Source organism: Oreochromis aureus, linkage group 3, assembly GCF_013358895.1.
Source record: "Oreochromis aureus strain Israel breed Guangdong linkage group 3, ZZ_aureus, whole genome shotgun sequence".
In the NCBI taxonomy this organism is placed as follows: Eukaryota; Metazoa; Chordata; class Actinopteri; order Cichliformes; family Cichlidae; genus Oreochromis; species Oreochromis aureus.
The window spans coordinates 4,241,160-4,260,937 of NC_052944.1; the positions used below are offsets into that span (position 1 = coordinate 4,241,160).

The 19,778-nt window shown below is 42.4% G+C and overlaps 1 protein-coding gene across 2 annotated transcripts; it reads left to right on the plus strand.

Moving 5' to 3' along the window:
- The first annotated feature begins 608 nt into the window (after window positions 1–608).
- Window positions 609–19,043, plus strand: senp3b (SUMO specific peptidase 3b). 2 transcript variants are annotated; one of them, XM_031749465.2, is made up of 13 exons: window positions 609–795; window positions 1,292–1,436; window positions 2,218–2,360; window positions 3,902–4,585; window positions 4,974–5,087; window positions 6,963–7,074; window positions 9,151–9,298; window positions 10,315–10,362; window positions 12,735–12,812; window positions 15,991–16,128; window positions 16,569–16,652; window positions 16,779–16,829; window positions 17,741–19,043. In XM_031749465.2, exons 3-13 carry the CDS (start codon window positions 2,273–2,275, stop codon window positions 17,849–17,851), a joined length of 1,656 nt encoding a protein of 551 aa, XP_031605325.1. In that variant the 5' UTR covers window positions 609–795; window positions 1,292–1,436; window positions 2,218–2,272; the 3' UTR covers window positions 17,852–19,043. The 2 variants fall into 2 exon arrangements, with proteins under 2 accessions (XP_031605325.1, XP_031605324.1); XM_031749464.2 differs by lacking the exon at window positions 1,292–1,436.
- The last annotated feature ends 735 nt before the right edge of the window (window positions 19,044–19,778 follow it).

Sequence of the window (19,778 nt, forward strand, 5' to 3'; positions counted from 1 at the left end):
TTATGTCTGTTGTCAGTGATTTTCAGCCCAATTCTTCTTCACGGCTCGCCTTTTCCCCTTCCATTTCCGTTCCTTAGGAATACCTTGTTACCTTCCACTGACACCCTTTATGATGAGGCTTGAACAATCAGTATATGGATCAACTGAGGCGCAGGGTGGATTTCCCACGGTGACTGCAGGACACGACTTTTGTTTCCAAGCCACCTGTTTTATTTTCCTCTGCACACCTCGTGAAAACATAGTTTTCAGCTAATAACTCTTTGGGAATCACCTTGTTTTTGCAGAAATGCTCTTATGCCTGTCAAACTATGTTATCAAATTTATTTAAAAAGAATTATTTTACTAAAGAAAAGGAAACCAAAGTATGTATTTTTGCAGTAAGCTGCTAATAAAGATTCTAAAGATAAAATTATACAACCTGACTTTTTTTGCTATTACAAAATATTTCTGTTATGTGCAGACATAATAACGGTTCATCCCCTGGGAGCAAAGTGGCCAAACAAGCAGGAAACTGGTGAACGAAGTCCGAGTTTGAGTCTTTCCAACAGGTGTACCACACCCATACCACATGGGGGCGGTATAGCGCCTAACAGCTATTGGCCAATCGTCTTCAAACACAAGAAGAAGAGAGGAAGCGGAGGGTGAGGGTGGAAACAGCTACCCCACACTAGACTTCATTGAATGAGATTCAACATCAATTAGCGTTTGTTTTGGTTCAGTGTTCTGCATACAGAATACGCTCATATTCAGTCAGAGGAACTTGGATAGAATTTTTTACACCTCTACAGATCACGGGTAAGCATGCAGTGGCAACATTTAGCTAGGAAGCAAACACACGCTGGGCGGTTTATTTTTCTGCTAGCATGGTATCTGCCTACAGTTCGCTTAGCTAGCTGAGGACAACATGGTTATAGCTCAAAGGTTAGCCCGCACACTCCACAGATAATTAAAGAACTCTGCAAATTTGAATAACTTCAGCTTATTGCTTATGTTCGTGTTGATGCTTCTTTGTCAATAGTCACGATATATTATAATAAAAAGCAGTTTGCAGTTAGTGTGAGCTTTATTCAGTCTTATTTGATGAAACCACGGCAACGTTAAGCTAGCTATTAGCATTCACGAGATAGCATTGGTGTAGACTATTTCCTGCAGAAGTGCTCAGAATGGAAGAGTTTTATTGAGAAAAACATTTATTTAGTAATTAATTTTTTTAATCCTGCATGTAAACAGTTAAGTTCATAGCTACGTGTAGTTCCTGTCGCTTTTTGTCAATGCCGCTGTCATCACACAGTGGTCGGACTGAAGCTAGCAAGATACACTGCAGGACTAACATCAGTGAGCAGGATGAGTGAAGCAGCGTGAAGGCACCGGGACGTGGATTCTGTGTCTGTGGAGAGGCTAGCAAAGCCTGTGGCTGTCTAATATTACAATAGGCAGTAAGTGCAAAGTGGCTTCAGCTCCCGCTGAAACAGTCCCACGCGTTAGTTGTAAAATTACCGCGTGGAGGTTATAGGTCATTATCACTGCCTTTATATTCCTAGTAGTTGTTTTGTAATAATTGTGCCAAAATTAGCTTCAGTGCTTTGTTATAACAAGTAAAGACTTTGTAACGGCTTGTTTACGTTACAAGTGTTCAGTAAGATTAGAAAAGTGCTGCCATGTCAAATCAATGAAATTTACTAATACTTTTACTTTTTGTCACAATAATGACGTGTAAATAAGAACTATAGGGTTCCTTTCATGTGAAGTTGTCTCTTATAGGCTACTTATGAATATGTTTTGTAACCACACAGTTCTTTTTTTAATGTAAGACATGGCGGCTCCACGTAGCCCTAAAATGTGAGAGACTCCCCTAAAAATACAACATAATGGCGGCGATGCTTTGAGACTGTGATAGGCTAGCCCAGGGTCCTGAGTGTCCTGTACTGCCTGTGGAGCGCTGTCTGGATTTATGCAGGCTGAATCAGATAAACTCATGTATAAATGCTGTAAACTGCATATCATTGTAATTTACAAACTAGAATAATAAATCTGCATGAAAATGTGTATTTTCATCTTTACATTTTGGTATATAGCACTACATCTCTATGAAGCAAAATGATTCATAGTGTTTTCTTTTTGTCACCTAAAATGCAAACAGACAGAAGCATCTACTGTGTTATTCTGATGTCCACTGAGGACTTTGTGAACTGACTGTATTCTCTCCCACCGTTGCAGACTGTGTGTGTTTGTAGGTGACGAGCTGGCGCAGGTTGTGGGCTTTTCTTGGATAATGCGAGACAGTGGTGGTAGCCTAGCCCAGAACCGCTGGCAGAGAGACCTGGGTCTGACCGCTGTGGGGCAGAACGACACAGGAGGAGGTTAGCACTCGCTGTTTGTGTGTAAATATTTACCCCCCAGTAGGATGGACGTTCAGCGCACTGGGTCAGTCACTAGTGGAAACCCTAAGAGTTTGATGGACACGAGGTCACTTTCATTTTGAAATGAAATGTCACAACGCAGAGACTCCAGCAACACTTAAAAGTAAAGAGGAGCAACTTTACTGACTGACCAGCACGTTTCGGCTTGTGGCCTTCATCAGGGTCATCATCACCCTGATGAAGTGTTGCTGGAGTCCCTGCATTGTGACTTTCTCATCCTCCCCGTGCACCTGAAATGAAATGTCGGACATAAATGACTGAATATTCAACAACAGTGTGGCGTAGGTTTATAAAACTTGCCTAAATTTGTTTTTCTTTTTCTTTATTGTGTCTCATTGTATGTTTTAAGAACTTGGCTTTTATGGCATTTAAAAAAATCCATATAAGATATAGTGAGCAGTGAAGTTCAGCAGTGAGCTGTGGCCCTCAGGGGTCCCTAGAAGTCTTCGTCAGGGGTGTCCGACTGCAGGCCTCGAGTGTCCTGCAGGTTTCAGACGTGTCAGCTGATTTAAATGGCCTCCTGAACATGTCTTGAAGTTCTCCAGAGGTCTGGGAATGACCCGATCATGTGATTCAGGTGTGTTGACCCAGGGTGAGATCTAAAACCTGCAGGACACCTGAGGCCTGGAGTTCCCCACCCCTGATCTACACAGTGTCTAAAACGTGAAGCTGGGTGGTGTGAAACCAGCATGCAGCTTAGGTTTCCCCCCAGGATATTTCATTCATTTCATTGAATCGTTCCTTATGGAGGACGGAGCGATCACAGCACTCATAGCTGACCTTATTAAACACGCACTGAATGTATGCACACATGCTCTCATCTTATTATAACTGCTGCTTTTCTATAGTGTCTTTAAGCTCTCGTTAGTGATCACACAACAAACACTAATCAGACTCTGGTAGTTTCTCTTTGGCAGCATAAAAAGGACTTGTTGGATTAACCAGCACTAAGAACAGAGATGACTGAATGTGTTCCCAGGCAGAAAGTTTCCTCGTGGTGTTGCAGGGTCGACCCAAATTTGGCCGTACTTTTCCAGATTTGGATTTTGACAAGATCCCCAACATCACCGAGTGAAATGAACCCAAAAACCAAACCTCCAAAAATGAAAAATGAATGATGTCCAAAGCAAACTGAAGAAAGCAGCTAGAGCTCTTACCTAAGGCTGTGTTCAGATATTCAAAGTAAGTCTGAGGGGGTGACTCAAGACCTTTGGACAGCACTGTGGGTTAGATGTTATTTTTAAAGTGTCAGAGGTCCATGCACACTACAGTAGTTTGGCATGTTGGTAGGTGGTTGCTGAGTAACGTGATACAGATAGTACCTTCAGGGGCAAAGATGCACCTGTGTGCCGTGTTTTTATTGTGTATGAAGAGCTCATGGATACATACATTACTTCTTATCCGGGGTAATGAGATGCAGCAGTACCTTTGGGCCGTCATGGTGTCTGATTGGGTGATAATCACTGCTGTTTGTTTCATAGGTGGGATTCCAGGGGACCGCCTCATAGTCCCAGTGTCAGATCACAGTGTATCCACCCCCATGCACCTGAGACTGGAACATAAAGAAAAGGTGTGGACGGGTGAATATGTAGTGGATGAGGAAGATGGCATAGGTGGGACTGAAGCAGTAGGTGATGATGAAGTAAACAACTTTGATGGTGAAGACATGGGTAAGTTTGACAGCAAGAGTTTGGAAAACAATGAGGAGGAAGACGTTGAAGAGGACAGAGACCAGGAGGTGGAGGAGTGGGGAATCTCAGATTTTTCTTCCCAGTCTTCCCAACACCTTCATTCACAACAGCACGATCATCAGAGACCAGAACAGAAGGCTGAAGAGTTCGGCGAGGCCCCCGTAGATCAGGCACTAAGCCAGGCTGAAGTGGGAGACTTGTTTAGGTCCCACCTAAGCAGGTACAGGGCTCTGAGAAGACTCGGGCGCTTGCAGCGTTTGCGATGCCGTGGAGGTCTTGGGTTTCGGCTCTCTCAGCACTGGAAGAGCTGGCGCCAGCGGGCCCGGTGGATGTGCTCCGTAAGACACAGGTGGAGCCACAAAGGGCAAAGGAACGCTCAAAGGGAACAGAGGAGACTGAAACGGTATGAGGAGCCCCCGTACAGGCACGAGGAGTACGACGGCAGTGATGACGGGCACACAGAGTCTGACAGAGGTACTTATTCATGTGTGGGAATGCTAACTAATGGGAGCAGCAGGCATTAATAATGATAGATTTTGTCATTGGCAACAATCAGAGCTCAATAACAAAAGTAACAAATGTTTTCAGTCTGCTTCAGGCGCCAGTTTTACCACGAGGAGAAACTGGAAATAATAATTTTTTATGCATCATAAATAAATTTCTGTAAGCTGCAGTGACACCAGCTGTGCTACACTGCAGCACCTGGTTTAGTACAGTTTATTTTAGCCCTCCTGTTACTGTTTAAAGTTGCAGTTAAGTTCCCTTTGACCCAAATTGATTTAAAAACTGTTATTTTTGGAATTTGATACAAATGGCTTAGTCTGCAGATTCCATAACAAGTATAACTTCTTTCCTTTGGCAGATCAGCAAATAAACGGCTCCTCCTCAGAAAAGCAGGAGGACAGAGTGAGGCTGGAGGCAGAGGTCAGGCCGGCAGAGCTGGCTCTTACTGAAGAACACACGAGTTGTGTGAATGGTATGTATCACAAATGCTTCTAGCCTTGCATTAAATGTTTGTGCAGTGCCAGCGTGGGCAGCACGGATGCTCAAGGTCGTGAGCTGGAGAGCGAGGCGACGTAGGCGCTTCAAACTGATACTGTAGGCACATCAAGTCTTGGACGAGTTTGAATATCAGTGAGCTGAAGAGGTCAGGTTTTCTGAATGTGAGAGCTTGTGAATAACATCGGTGTGTCTACCAGGAGGCTGACGGGCAGCACTGGTGATTGCCAGCTCGCATCAAACATGACGTCTGCTCTGTCTTAATACCCAAAGACTTGAATCAGTCTTGGAGTTAAACATGTTTTCCTTACTGAACAGTCCATGAGCTGCAGATGCTGAATGTGTCGTTGCTGATGTATTTGTACTTTCTTGTCCGTAGTGAGGAAAGTTGTTGCCACACAACAGTTTTCATGCTCCTTATGTCGCACTTGGAATGCATGTCTGAGGCAGGGGAGACACTTTGTGCTGTCCCGTCTACACGACAGGCCGGGACCCCATAACTCAGGACCCTTTTCATCCAGCTGTCATTGCTTTTATCTACATATATATGGAGGCACCAACCAGACCACACACACTTGTTGCTCCTCCATTATGTCCTGTTATCCTCAGCAATAAACCTCACATGACAGCTGCGTTGACTGCAGAGACCCTGACTTTACGTCCAGGGTCTGAGGTGTCCCCAGTCTACCACAGGCTGCTGAAGACACTAGAGTTTGTCTTTAGCTGTGCGTCTCTAAACTGTTTTTAGACTGACACGTGTTTCCTGCTCTGTCTCAGTGCGTCCCTTCATTGTGACTGGATGACGTCCTGTTTCATGTCTGTCCTCGTGTACCTCCCTGCTGTGTTTCAGTGCTGTGTCTTTGTACCCACTCGTTCCCTGTTGTTACCTCGAAGGCAGGTGGGTTAGATTATCCTAGTAATCAAGTATTCCACTGATTGTTCCATCATTGGCCAAGAAATATATGGATCTCATTAATGAGCCGTGATAAATATTGAAACATGAACTGCTCATTGGTTTCATCTTACAGATGTTTTTAATTTAAAGTTTGACATCCATCAAAAAACAGAAATAAATAAAAGCTTTGATTGTGTTTATGTGCTCACACGAGTTACTGTGTTTTTGTGGAAGGCTGACAGTACTGTTTAGTGTGTGTGTGTGTGTGTGTGTGTGTGTGTGGACATGACCCTATGGTAGCATCATGTTCACTGGTGCTTTGTGTTTAAAAACTGGGAGCTGTGGGGCTTAATGTTGTCACACTTTTGATGCACACGCTGCTCCCAGATATTTTTCTATTTTGAGTGTCAAATGTGGATGAAACTGGCATTTCCATGGTGACAGCTGAGGGTTAAAGTGAAGTATCGACACAAAGAGTATGAATGTAGACTATAGCTCGTAAAGGATTTCTGCACTAAACTGTTGGAACATGAATAACGTGGCGTTACCACAGTGCTGCAGCTCCACACTGTCATTTATTCAGACGGTAGCAGTTTGTGTCATTAACGTCACGTTTGATGGATGGCGTACGTCATCATGTTAGCAGAACCTGAGCTGGAGCTTGTAAAGTCTTACAGGTTTGTAACCCTGCTGTGTCACATCTGTGTGCTTTTCATGGAGGAGCACAGAAGTTTCAGAGTGTTTCAGTTTGTGCTGGACGTCCTCTGTTGAACATCATCCGTTTAAAAGGTGCCAGTATTAAACTCACTGCTCAGGTTTGCTCATCGTTGGTGCTAGGAAGTGTAAATGTATGTGTTTCAGCTGGACATGTTGTATGACGTCAGAATGTTACCTGTATCATACCTGTGGATGGTGTGTGGCACAGCCCTCATTCATGTGGTTGTCATCTGTCTCGAGGTATTCTGGAAGAGTCGCTACGGCAGTACGGCAGTTTGATCCCCATCCACGTGGATGATGTTGTGGAGAAACTTCAGGACATCTTCAATGAAAACTTCTCACACCCACACAGGTGAGACGTAGTGATACTGTCGTGTTAACAGTATTCTGTGTTGTTACCATCCTGCTCTCATCCTTTTGTGCAGTAAAAATTAAGGTAGTGTCCGTATCCACGCTGTAATCTGCACCACTACTCTCGCCCTCTGACACACCAGCTGAAATCAGCTCAGCGACAGTGCAAGAAGCGATTCCTGAGATTGAGACCGATTCTGAGGAACCGGACTACTGGGAGTCCCTACCATCATGTTATCCCTGAATATGGGATTTTCTGGTTTCAGGATTAACTGTTATTAAATTGTGAAAACAAAAACTGGACAGTGTGGGCAGTGAGCTGCTATCTGTAACATGTATGTAAATGTCAGATGGTCCCAGAGGGTCTGCACCTCACATCCGTTACCTTATATAAACTGTAAGGGAGGCACTCGCAGTGTGACATTACGCAGGCCGGCTGACACATCCTGTCATTCCCCATGAACACACACTCCCTGTGTTTTGGAACACGAGTGAATCCATTGTACTGTATGTGGCACAGGTTTGGTCAGGTTCACGTGTAAACGTCCTCTGTTCTTACCTTATTAACAAACCAGGGCGTGCCTAATGTATGCGTTTCTCCTCCCTGGTCTCGGAGCAGTGACTCTTTGATTTGATAATCCTTTCCTGACCAAGCAGCCCATGGAGCTGTCTGCTTTACACTCATCAGTGGCCACTGCCACGGACCGTGAGTGGGTGTCACAGGGTTGTCATGTGAATCCACAGAGGTTTGCTGTCTGAGCCAGTCCTGTGAAAGGCTGAGTTTAAATGAGTCTGGTCTCCCTCTGAGGGTGGTTGAGACCATGTAGAGCTTCAACACACTCACTTAATGATGAGACGTGTGTGCAGCTTGTAATCACATTCCTTATCAGTTCAAATGTGTTTTGCTTCCTTCAGGATTTTCTGGATAAGTGAGGAGCATTTTCCACTATTGAAGTGTGTTTAGCTCCAATTTCAGCCTGCCATGTTGCGTTTGGGAATGAAGCAGCTGATAAGGGGGCCCGCTGCCTGACGCCTGCTGTTAAACAGGTTGTTCCCTTCTGAGATTTAGCCACAGTGTCAGAGTTTCAGAGCTGAGTTTTGAGCCTGTGGAGTGTGTGGACCTGAAGCTCATTTCACACAAAAACAGTCATTAGCAAAAAGGATGATTGAATTTTATGTAGCCATACTTCCTGTGGGAAGCTTTCCCTCCAAACACAGTGAGGTAGTTCTGCTCCAGTCCTACTGTGGACCTGCTCAATCCACCAGAGGAAGGTGGACCCCTAATGGGCTCTTTTGTGAATGTGTTGCATCCCCACACACGTGTTAGGTTTTTGTTTTTGGCCTTGATGTGACTCACTGCACCCTTGGTGCTTAGCATGAGCTGTTAGCTCCATACTGAGCTTTGGCGTGTCCTGGGTCGAGGTGTTATAGTCTTTGGAACAATCTCCTGTAGTGAGATACACACTGTTTGGTTACACGAGCAACCCCAGTTCTCTGAAAACCAAAGCTGGTATCTCACCATGGTGCCCTGCTCACATGGTCACATCAAAGAAACACTTTGTGAATGCCTGGTGTGGTCCAGGGGCCAGGGGCCCTTATAAAGGGGGTCTGTGGTCTTGAACCGTCTTCTTGATGTGGTGGAAGTGGAGCTTCCATGATTGGTCACGCCAGGATGGCATACTCCACAGCTCGCTTGGTTTTCAGAGAACCAGGGTTAGTGTGGCTGTGAAGGTAGAGCGGGCCATCTACTCATCGGAAAATTGGGGTTTTCTTTATCCATTAGCTTTTCCTGTCTGCATGCTTCTGTATCCTTGGGGAAGCTACTGAACCTCGAGTTGCTCGTGAGGCATTCGGCGGAGTGTGGAGACGGAGAAAAGCTCTTAGATGTACAAAAAAGTGCTTGGATAAATGTCTTTTTGGTGACTTAATGTTCCTGTAATCACTATTTAACTGCAGTTGTTTTGTTTTTGCAGCCGGCGCGATCCTTTGACTTGGGCTATGTAATAGAAGCTTTCATTAGCGATGTCTGAATACATGGAGCTAACTGTACATCTGTTTTTGATTTGTTCTTCCTTAGAAAAGCAGTGGTCCAACATCTAATACACTCCTTCCACCGCTCATCAGGATCTGTTGCATGTAAAACATTCAGAGTCAACTACAAACGGCATGTTCTGACCATGGACGACCTGGGCACCCTGTATGGACAGAACTGGCTCAATGACCAGGTATGCTAGCACACTCTAACTGTACACTTTAGGCCTTTTGGGGGGAATTTTGACTTAACCTTAGGCATTAGTGCACCTAAATCCAAAGGGAGTCATTTAAATGTGATTCAGTACACCTGTGTTGTTCCTGCTGTGGCACATTTTAGAGATACTGCTGTTAATACTTTGTAACTTGTATGTGCTGTAAATGATGCAGGTGCATGGACTGTTAGGTACGTCAGTACATGTTCTCTCTCAAAAGTTGAGATGTTACAACATCCAATGTTTCATCATCAAGAGAAGTAAAACAAATTAAAGCTGCGAGCACTGATGATGATGATGGGACTCTTTGGTTTATTGTAGAGTCTTTACCTTCCAGAAGAAAGTGCCATGAAGCTGTTGTCATTTGGGGCTATAGAAGTTAAACTAAACAGAACTGAAAATTTCATTTTGCTGGAGGTGGGAGTGGTGCTGTTGAGCCATTTCCTGTAATCCTATTTAAATCAAACTCAACGATCCCGTTAAATATGCAGGAGGTTTTGGACAGTGTGCATTTGACTTACAGCAGGTTTGTGCTTCCTGCCGTAACTTTGAGGCAAACTGTAACACAAACTACTGAAGACTTTCCGAACCAAATTTTCATTTTTCATTCCTTGTCAACCGCACTGAACCACATAACCACCAAGTGTAATATCTGGAAATGACAAACTGCAGACTTCCTGTTGGGTTTGTCTCGAAGGTCCTCTGAACTGATTGGTGTTGGAATGTTGCACATGTGTACCAAATTTCACCCACACAGGTGAAACTGTATGTAGAGCCATTTTGTACTGTCCACATGCCAGACCCATAAAATATGTATGTTTTCACCAGCGCAGATGCGTGTGCAAAGTTTCAGACTGTATTTATGAAAACAGCTGTTTGGTTTCACACTCTCGGGCCTCAAACGTAAAGAGAATCATATCAAAAGTGTTGCTGCCTGAGAACATTGGGGAAATGTCTTTGCACCTTAATTCTTAGACTGTTTTTGTGTTATTCAGGTGATGAACATGTACGGTGAGCTGGTCATGGACTCTGTGCCAAAGAAGGTGAGGAAACGGCACACTAAACTAAAAAACAGTGTCCTTGTGAAATGAAGGTTTATTCCAGCTTATGCTGTGGATGGTTTACATGGTTTACCTACCAACAGTTATTATTGTCTCGTTGCTAAATGTAACATCTTCTGAGATTCTTCAGCCTTGTCTGATCCTTCTGCTGCTCCACACTGAAACCATATTTCATCAGTACACAATATCAACTACATCGAATACTTGATGTATTTAGTACACAAGTATAGATTTTTTTCCACAACCTCTTTCTGTGTATTTAGCTCATAATGAAAATAGCCACAGAATATATAATCTGAGTATACAAAGAATATCCAGCTGTGATATGATCCTCTTCCTTTTTCATTTTCATGGATGGTCTAATAAGTGAATTGTAATAATATTATATTTAGGGCAGAAACTATTGATTGTTTGAATTGGGTAGTTCAGTTCAATTCAGTGTTATTTATACAACGCCAAATCACCACAGTTGCTTCAAACTGCTTTATATTGTAAGGTTGGAGATCTTACAATAGTGCAAAGAGAACAGAGAAAAGCCAACAATCATATGACCCCCTATGGGCAAGCGCTCTGGTGACAGTGGGAAGGAAAAACTCCCTTTTAACAGGAAGAAACCTCCAACAGAACCAGGCTCAGGGAGGGGCGGGGCCATCTGCCAGGACTAGTTGGAGGTGAAAGGAGGGAGACGGGGCAAAAGCAAGCCAGCCCTTGCAGCCTAGGCCTATTGCAGAATAACTAAGGGAGGATTCAGGGTCACCTGGTCCAGCCCTAACTATATGCTTTAGCAAAAAGGAAAGTTTGAAGCCTAATCTTGAAAGTAGAGATAGTGTCTGTCTCCCGAATCCAAACTGGAAGCTGGTTCCACAGAAGAGGGGCCTGAAAACTGAAGGCTCTGCCTCCCATTCTACTTTTAAATACTCTAGGAACAACAAGTAGGCCTGCAGTGTGAGAGCGAAGTGCTCTAATAGGGTGATATGGTACTACAAGGTCATTAAGATAAGATGGGGCCTGATTATTCCTCATCACTTGGTGTTTGCTCTCTCTGCTGCATCACTCTCTGTTCCTGTTAAAACGTACAGTGTTGTTTTTGTGTAGCTTATCTGTGTAGTCGATTTAATTAGAAACTTATAGTTAACGTCTTATTTCGGAGTGTAATCTTCACGTGCTTTGTCCAGAGCGCACTCTCTGATTCACCCACTAGTTAATTTCACAGTTTTCACTCACTGTGTCTTCAGGGATTCGCTAGCTTAGCTCATAGCCGACTTGTAAGCAGCGTGGCCTCTTAACCTTTGTGTCAGCTGTGGTTGTTTTCAAGTGCTTTATAAATAAAGGTGATGATGATGATGATTAACCTGTTCCTCCTGCACTTTCCTGCTCATTGGGTCAGATGTTTAGACCTACTTTGGTAATAACGAATAATAAATACATGTAATAAATGTAGCCTGTTTGTGGAGGCCAGGATCACTGATTGGAAAAACCCGTAGCTAGCCAGGCCGCTGTAGCCGGTGCAGTCAAAGGTAGCGTGGGCTCCATTTGCTCTCCCCTGGCAGAGTGACCTGAGCAGCTGGAGTAAAAGGATGGCTGCGTGACAGTGAGGAGGAAGCGTCGTTCTAAACAGAAGCCCCTGGTACACTACCAACCGCTTCTTGTGTCTAATCGTTCTGCTGCCAGACAAGAAGCCAAACTTGAGCAAACGATTTAAACACAAATAACCAAGAAAGAACAAAGAGTAAAACAGTGAAATGTTAAACATTAAACATTATGTCTCTCTCTTCTAAGTCCCTGTTAGTACATTAATTAATAATTAATACACAAATGGATTTACCTGGTTACAGCAGGATGATTATGTTAGTTTAAATGAATCAACACCCCCGAGTCATTCTAACCATCAGAAACCTCGAAGCACAGGCCGAGGGGGCGCTGTGGCAGCAATCTTCCACCTCAGCTTGTTAATCAACCAAAGACCCAGACAGTTTGAATTCATTTGAAGGCCTGATGCTCAGCCTCGTCCAGCCCAGCTGGAAAACTCCAAAACCAGTCTTATTTGTTGTTATTTCTCATCCACCTGGGCCTCACACAGAGTTTGTCTGAATTCTGGTTGATGTTGTTTTTGATAAAGTGTGGAAACGCCTGGCAGGGTGTGTGGCTTATCAGCAGCCGGGTATAACGAGCTGCCAATTATGGATTAAGGAGCTTTTTTCTTTTGCTGTCATGTTATGATGGTAAAAAAACTGTGCTGAGTCCTGTCTCTGGCTGCGCATGTCCCTTGCTGCTCACGTAGTAATGGTCTGTGTAATCCCATTACTACGGATGATTTTCTGCCATCAATCAAAATCATTTTTTTTCTTTTTCAGGTCCATTTTTTCAACAGCTTCTTTTACGATAAGCTAAGGACAAAAGGCTACGAAGGAGTCAAGCGGTGGACAAAAAATGTAAGTGAATGCTGCCAACGTACTCTGAGTAGTTTAGCAGCATATTAACACTTTATATTAATATGCAGGAATAAAACAATGAGTGTCGTTAGAGCTGGATGATAAAAGAGATTCATTCTTGTCTTTAAATTACAATGTAACACCAATTTATTAAGGTGGCCTAAATAATTCAGACAGCTCATTCAGACAGTTGCAGCTAAGAACTTTCTGAACATCAGTAGCACATTTCAAACGTCATGACAGGCTGCACAAGAGTGGAAAACGTGTTTCATCTGCTTCGAAGAATTAGTTTTTCATTATGTCAGTACATAATATCAGAGTCAAAGAATCTATACGACTCTGTGTGTGATGCATGATTGTATTGGGGGGGGGGTAAACGGTTCAAAGATCATTGTCAGTGATGGTGGGCATACTGGTGACACTGAATCTCTATGTTACACATCTGGTAAGGTGCTGTTATTAGTAATAATCATATATCAAGAAGAATGGGGAAAACTCTGCTTTCAAAACTACACAGATTAGTTTTCTCACTTTACTAACTCCACAGAGGTCTTGAACCAGCCCCCCCATTTCTTTAAGTCTTTGCTTCCAAGGAGGAAGACCTGAGTGGTGTTGAGCAGTAGTGTTTTTCTGGGGGACTTAAAGGATGAAACATTGTCACAGTTTTGAAACAGATTATTGGTTCTGATTTCTTTGGTTTGTTTGAACACTGCCGTGTAGTTCTGTCACCAACACGGTGAATCCCAAAGAGCTTCTACCTGTAAACATCTGCAGATGTTAGCATTGTATGCAGTCTGTCAAAGATTTCAAGAAACTGGACAAGTGGAGGACAAAAGTAGTACTAGATGTAGTAAATGTATATCTAAAGGAAATAAAAAATAAATAAATAAGCAAGGAAAACTGTGACAACAAGCTGAGGAGTGCCAGACAACTCAACAACTACACTAAAAATTGCGTCCAAATGTGAAATTTTAGCTTCAGATTGTAGATGAATGGGAGAGGTGCAGTAGGTGTCTCATCTGTAAAACACAGACTGCATGTCAGCCAGCTCAGGATCTTCTTAAACCTGAAGTATTTGTCAATGCAGAAGAAACTGAGAGTTTGCTCCACCATTCAGTTCCAGCTGGAAAGCATCTGACAGCAATGATGTCAAACACAGCTAATGCAGCAAAGCCATACCTGGATAGAAAAACAATGAAACGGCGTCAGTCGTGGAATGACCTAGCTGGGGTAGCGCCCTCAAGGGGAGAAGGGAACAAAAGGGAACAAAAAAGAACTTTGGACTGATCTTTATTCAAACCCAGAAGGTTTTTACTAAAGACTTGAATGAGTTACACAAACCTGACCAAGGAGAGTTCAGGCTGGTCTCACCAAATGTATTTTGCCTTAGATTTCCATGTGTGTGTTTGCATGTTTCGGTACATTTCTGACCATTTTCTGATGGCTCAGTGCTGTAAATGTCAGTTTGCTTCAGTTTTAACTTTCAAAGAAAGTTGTGACATCAAAATGAAAATGAACATATATTTTTCATGTCCTGGTTTCTGTTTTTTAGATCTGACTGTTTGTGTCCTTTTTTCATTCAAACATGTCGTTTAAATACTGCACACATGTAACAAAGCCTGAACTCTACACAGCTCTGTCTGCTCTGTGCTTTGGCTTTAGGCCATACGCCACTGTGGTTCAGCTTTTTTAATTTGGTATTTACTGACACTTCCAATGGAACATTTTTATCTTCTCTGGGATCTTTAGTCAAAAACAAGGCGTCAGACTGACTTTGTTGAGACAAAAGTCTAGTTTGTATTTCAAACATAAGAGCTCTGCAACAAGCAGAGCTTTGTGTGCTTTATGGAGAGTTCATCCGAAACTGAGTTGTCCAGTCCTCTTTCAAACTTCAAAGGTTCTTTGTTACAAAATAAACTTAAAATGTTTCCTGTATAGTTTCAGATAAGCATGTTCTCTTTACACGGATACTGTTACAGCTTGTTACAAACTCCTGAAAGGAACCGTCGCACTTTTTAGTGTTTGAATGAAAAAAAACAGTCAGCTTTATACATTTAGTTAGCTGCTTCTCCAAATTAAGATTTGAAAGTCTGGCCCAGTTTTCATGAGAATAATAATATAAATAACACAATTACAATTTATTTTTTCAACAGAATATTTTTTTTAACATTTGAATTGTAAGTGTATATCCACAGATCCACTTCATTTGTAAATATAAAATAGTTTTGGTTTCTAAAGCTCATCCTAATATTATACACATAGAAGACACATCATCATTATGTAACCTTGCTATCTGATGACTAAAAAGATCCCACGACTGTCTGGAGATTAAAGTTTTACTTACAGTTTTGTATTGAGATAAAGTGTGCCTCCGTTTCTGTTTGACCCTGATCATCCAGCTGAAACATAACAGACAGCTCTGTTGAACAAGGATATGCCCATTGCACGTTTGTCTTGTTCACAAGTTTTAAGATCATCAAACATAATTAAATATTAGAGATTATTCAGTCCCGCTGCATTACCCACCTGTGTTTAAGCTTACAGAGTGACCTGATGGTTGGTCAGAGTTCATGTTTGAATCAATTACAGTCGTCCAGGTGCTGAAGCAGCAGAGCAGCCATGGACATTACTCCAGCCCCACCTTGCTTTATTAATATATCATTTTTTAATATTATAATATCACGTTATGATATATTATCATATTCAATGCTGTTAGTTTTACACAGAATATTCTCAAAAAAGATATTCGATCATCAAGGTGTTTTGGGATAAATGTGAGAGGGTAAAATTAGTTTGGTCTGAAACGTGTAACAAATATAAACCAAAACAATGAAATGCTTGCATGTGGTTTATCTCCACTGCCTATAAAATTCCATGGAAAAATGTTGTGACAGCTTTACTCATCTGCTTGTCTTAATAGGAAGAACATACTTCTCACACTGTTAGCGTCTGGCTTTGTTTGGTTCATAATTGAATTTGCTCTTGGCTAGCAGCCGCTACACCGCTTTACAAGCTTTTCCATCTCTGTGTTAGTTACGTTGCTTAAGACCACATTAGGAGCACAGCTGGCTTAGTGTTACAGGGTGGGGGCATCGTAACATTGAAAACTAATAGCTTAACCAAGATTTTTGGTACATCTCAAACTCTTGTGTAATCCATTTATTTCTATTGACCATAGGTCGACATCTTTCAGAAGGATCTGTTGTTGATCCCCATCCACCTTGAGGTCCACTGGTCGCTGGTCAGTGTTGACATTCCTCGTCGAGCCATCACCTACTTTGACTCTCAGAGGACTTTGAACAGGCGTTGCCCAAAGGTAGGGATCAGGAAGCTTTTGGAAAAGAAATGAGTGGATGATTGAACAGTTTTTAAAGAAAGGTCAGTGGGTATAGATGCTTAGTAAGGTTTCTGTCAAAATGATTAATAGTTGCAAACGAGCAGCTGCATGATATTTCTGTTAGCTAATATTGTTGCTTTTAAAAAATCTTACTATTGTATAACGCTACAAATTTGTTGTAAAAGACCAAAGTTTTTGTCTTCAGTTGGGTTGTGTTAAACCCAAATGTTGGGGTCCAAAGCTGCTCCTCTCTCTGTCCTGCCAGTGATTCAGTTGCTGATAGGAGAGGACGGGCTGTCACACATATAGTCTATTCAAGAAGTCCATTCATTGTCATCCATGAATATACTGCTCAAAGTCAGAATCTCTGTTTTTGGAAATTGCTGCAGTGTCTTTGAATGTGTTCATTTTGATTCCAGCACATTTACAAATACCTGCAAGCTGAAGCCATCAAAAAAGACCAGCAAGACTTCCTGACAGGATGGACCGGCTTTTTCAAAATGGTAAAAGGATTTTTCTTTATACCACTTAACAAAGCTCTGGTGAGACTTTAAGTAAAAATGATACGAGAAGCAGACTTTAGTTGAATTGGTACCATTGCTAATGCTAATGTATTTGTAATGTTGCAGAATGTGGGCCGCCAGAACAATGACAGTGACTGTGGGGCTTTTGTGTTACAGGTGAGTTTTCTGCATCTTGAGCAGCAAAGGGGGTGGGCTGCAGTTTAAGTTTTTTATGTAAATATCGACATGTGTGGTATCCAATGAAACTTTCAAGTCTCAGCCACAAGCTCATAGAAACCATTTATGCAAACAGCCAAAACAACAATTAAAAGAGCAGTTACGTCACTTTGCGAAATGTGCCTAAACACAAACAACGAAGCCAAACACTCACTCGGCTTCATGTAAGCAAACGTCACATTGTCTAACAGCAGAGGTTTCATCACTCTCTTACCAAAATGAACTGAGCCAGCAGCAGAAGAAAGCCACGAATATGCTTCAGGAACGATAAACAATAACATGGACTCTGTTTCTCTCAACAATAGCCGTCATAGCTCGAATCACAGCTGGTGTATTTAACGTTTCCCTTGGTGTGTGGGGAGATGTTGACATGCCGAGTTCGTTCGTGTTGTTCGACATCCTCCTCGTGAAATCCAAACGACAGCGAGTCTGAAACTCCCACTGTCGCCATATTATTCCCCATCTGGTAGCATATAAACACGCATGCTCAGCGCAGTGTGGCGGGTAGAGAATTTTCCAGCTAGGAGGGGGGATTGATGATGCATTTGCAGCGTGCGGGAACCTACACTCGATGGTTACGATAAAAGCATTTTAACCATCGTACGTGGACAAACTTGCGATACATTGAATATACTCGATATATCACCCAGCCCTAATATAAACACGAACTCTTGTTGTTGAGAGCTAGCCGTGGACAGTTTGGATTAGCCTCAGTTTCACTTCTTTATAGCATTTATGAGGGGAACACATGTACCTACTGCATAGATGGTAACTGCCACACATCAGGTTGTTTTAAATGTGTTTCAGTATCTGAATCTAACCCTGACCCTTCCTTATCTGCTATCCTGCAGTACTGCAAGTGTCTGGCACTCGGGCAGCAGTTCAGCTTTGGGCAGCAGGACATGCCCCGCCTCAGAAGACAGATGTACAAAGAACTGTGTCACTGCAAGCTTATGGTGTGACCCTTACTTTCCATCCTTTGTGGCCAGCTACACCTGCTCCGTCCCTGAAATCTAACAGGATGGAGGGACAGTGTTAAAACAAGAGGAAAATGGGAGCAAGTGACTGGGGGAAAATAAACATTACAAACCTAACTTTTTCTCTTCCACCATGCAGAGAAATTCTTCTAGATGCGAACATTGTTTGACTTTATTTTTTCTGGTTTTGCTTCCCTCGGTTTGTTTGAAAAACACTGATTTAAATATCATGTCATAGTTCTTTGTGGTTGTGAGAGGCCAAGACTAGCCGTCTTATTTTGGGATGGGCTAGTTATCCGTGTAAAGATAGTCCACTAGCTTTCTGGTCGGAGAGGGAGCACTGAGGTACGGAAAAGCCTGCGTCCAGGAAGTATGAAGGGAAGTCCCACAGTGGAGTTTGTGTTTAGAGGGCTGCAGTGACTTTTCCATCCAGCCAGTCATTACTTGACATCTTTGCAAATTGAAACGTACCCCATGCTGTGGCCACCAATATGGACGAGCTGTTCAGCACAAAATGTTTTCCAGTGTATTACAGTGTGAAACTTCCATGTACAATATTTGTAATCCTTTCCTGCGGCCTGCTCAGCTGGAGTTCAGTGGGAATGCATGGTTATGTTTGCAGGTAAAACTTTTTTCTGGTGAATCTCAGGGAAAGTTGGATTTCTGCAGCATCCATGAATCCCACCTCATACTGGCCCACACAATAGAGACTTTCCCCCCTCGATCGCTTTCAAGTCATAAACCTTCAACAGTTTGTGGGAGATTGAACTGAAATGGCTCAAAGAAGTATATTTACAATGCATTTAATTTTTTAATGTGTTTTATCTCTGTCAGTAATTGTGGTAATATGTTTGGGTTTCATAAAAAAAATCAAGAAAAAAGACTTCTTTTTTTTGTTGTTGTTGTTGTTATTATTTTTTCATTTAGAGATCTTCTGGTTAGTATTTCTTTGAAAAAGCCATTTTGTTGAGGACCACAAATACACAACAGGCATAATATGTCCACAGTGGAGATACAGTGCTCTCTTATTCTTTTTATAACAAAAGAAAATTTGTGAATAGTTGTTTTTGGCTTTGCTTTTTTTTTTTTCCAAGAAGGAGCTGATGCAAGAGAGCTGTTTTATATATCTTCTACAATACGTTATGACTGCTAAAAATAAAAATATGTGGCAAACGTGTGTGTGTGTGTAAGTTTTGACTCGTCCAGATCATAGTAATGGAAGGACTACTTTCAGTTTCTTGAAGATGTTTCGTCTGAGAATCAGTCCCACATTTTTCAGCCCTATTGTCCTTAAGAGGGCTGTTGACCCTGTATTGATTCTCTGCATAATCACATGAGCCAAGGTGTGAAAATGGGTGTAGGTCACACTCAGCCAAGGTTTCGGGTGAACCCATTGTGAGACCTTGCCCCCCATCATGTGACTTACTGAGGTCAAAAGGCCCAGGATGTGAGTTAAGGCGTCCGGGAAGGCTCTCAAAGCTGGATCGTAGATGGCAGACGGTGTCGGTGTTCAGAGGGTCGTTCACTCCTCTTTCAAACCTTTGTCCAAAATGTGGACATTGGCATTTTTGAAAGAGTGTGTTTAACAGCCACACAGATACAGACAGCTATGCAGTCTCCACTGCGATGCACTGTTCCATATCAGCTTTCCTTCCCACTGTTTCTCCCTTGGATCACTGCAAACAGGGAACACCCCACAAGCTCTGCAGGTGTAATTTAGTCCTAGTCAAACTTTCAAGTCTCAAACAGCTTGTGGGAGATTGAATTGAAATGACCTGATGGCTCAAATAACTATATTTACATTGCATTTCATTTTTTCCTGTGTCTCTGTCAGTAATTGTGGTAATATGTTTGGGTTTCATAAAAAAGTAAAGTAAAAAGAGGATCGCTGTTTAGTTTTTGTTAAGAGGTC

Coding starts and splice junctions, on each gene's coding strand:
- senp3b (XM_031749465.2), top strand. CDS start 2,273: ATGCGAGACAGTGGTGGTAGCCTAGCCCAGAACCGCTGGCAGAGAGAC. Junction 16,129..16,568: donor TGAACAGGCGTTGCCCAAAG/GTAGGGATCAGG, acceptor TTTTGATTCCAG/CACATTTACAAATACCTGCA. Junction 16,653..16,778: donor GGACCGGCTTTTTCAAAATG/GTAAAAGGATTT, acceptor GTAATGTTGCAG/AATGTGGGCCGCCAGAACAA.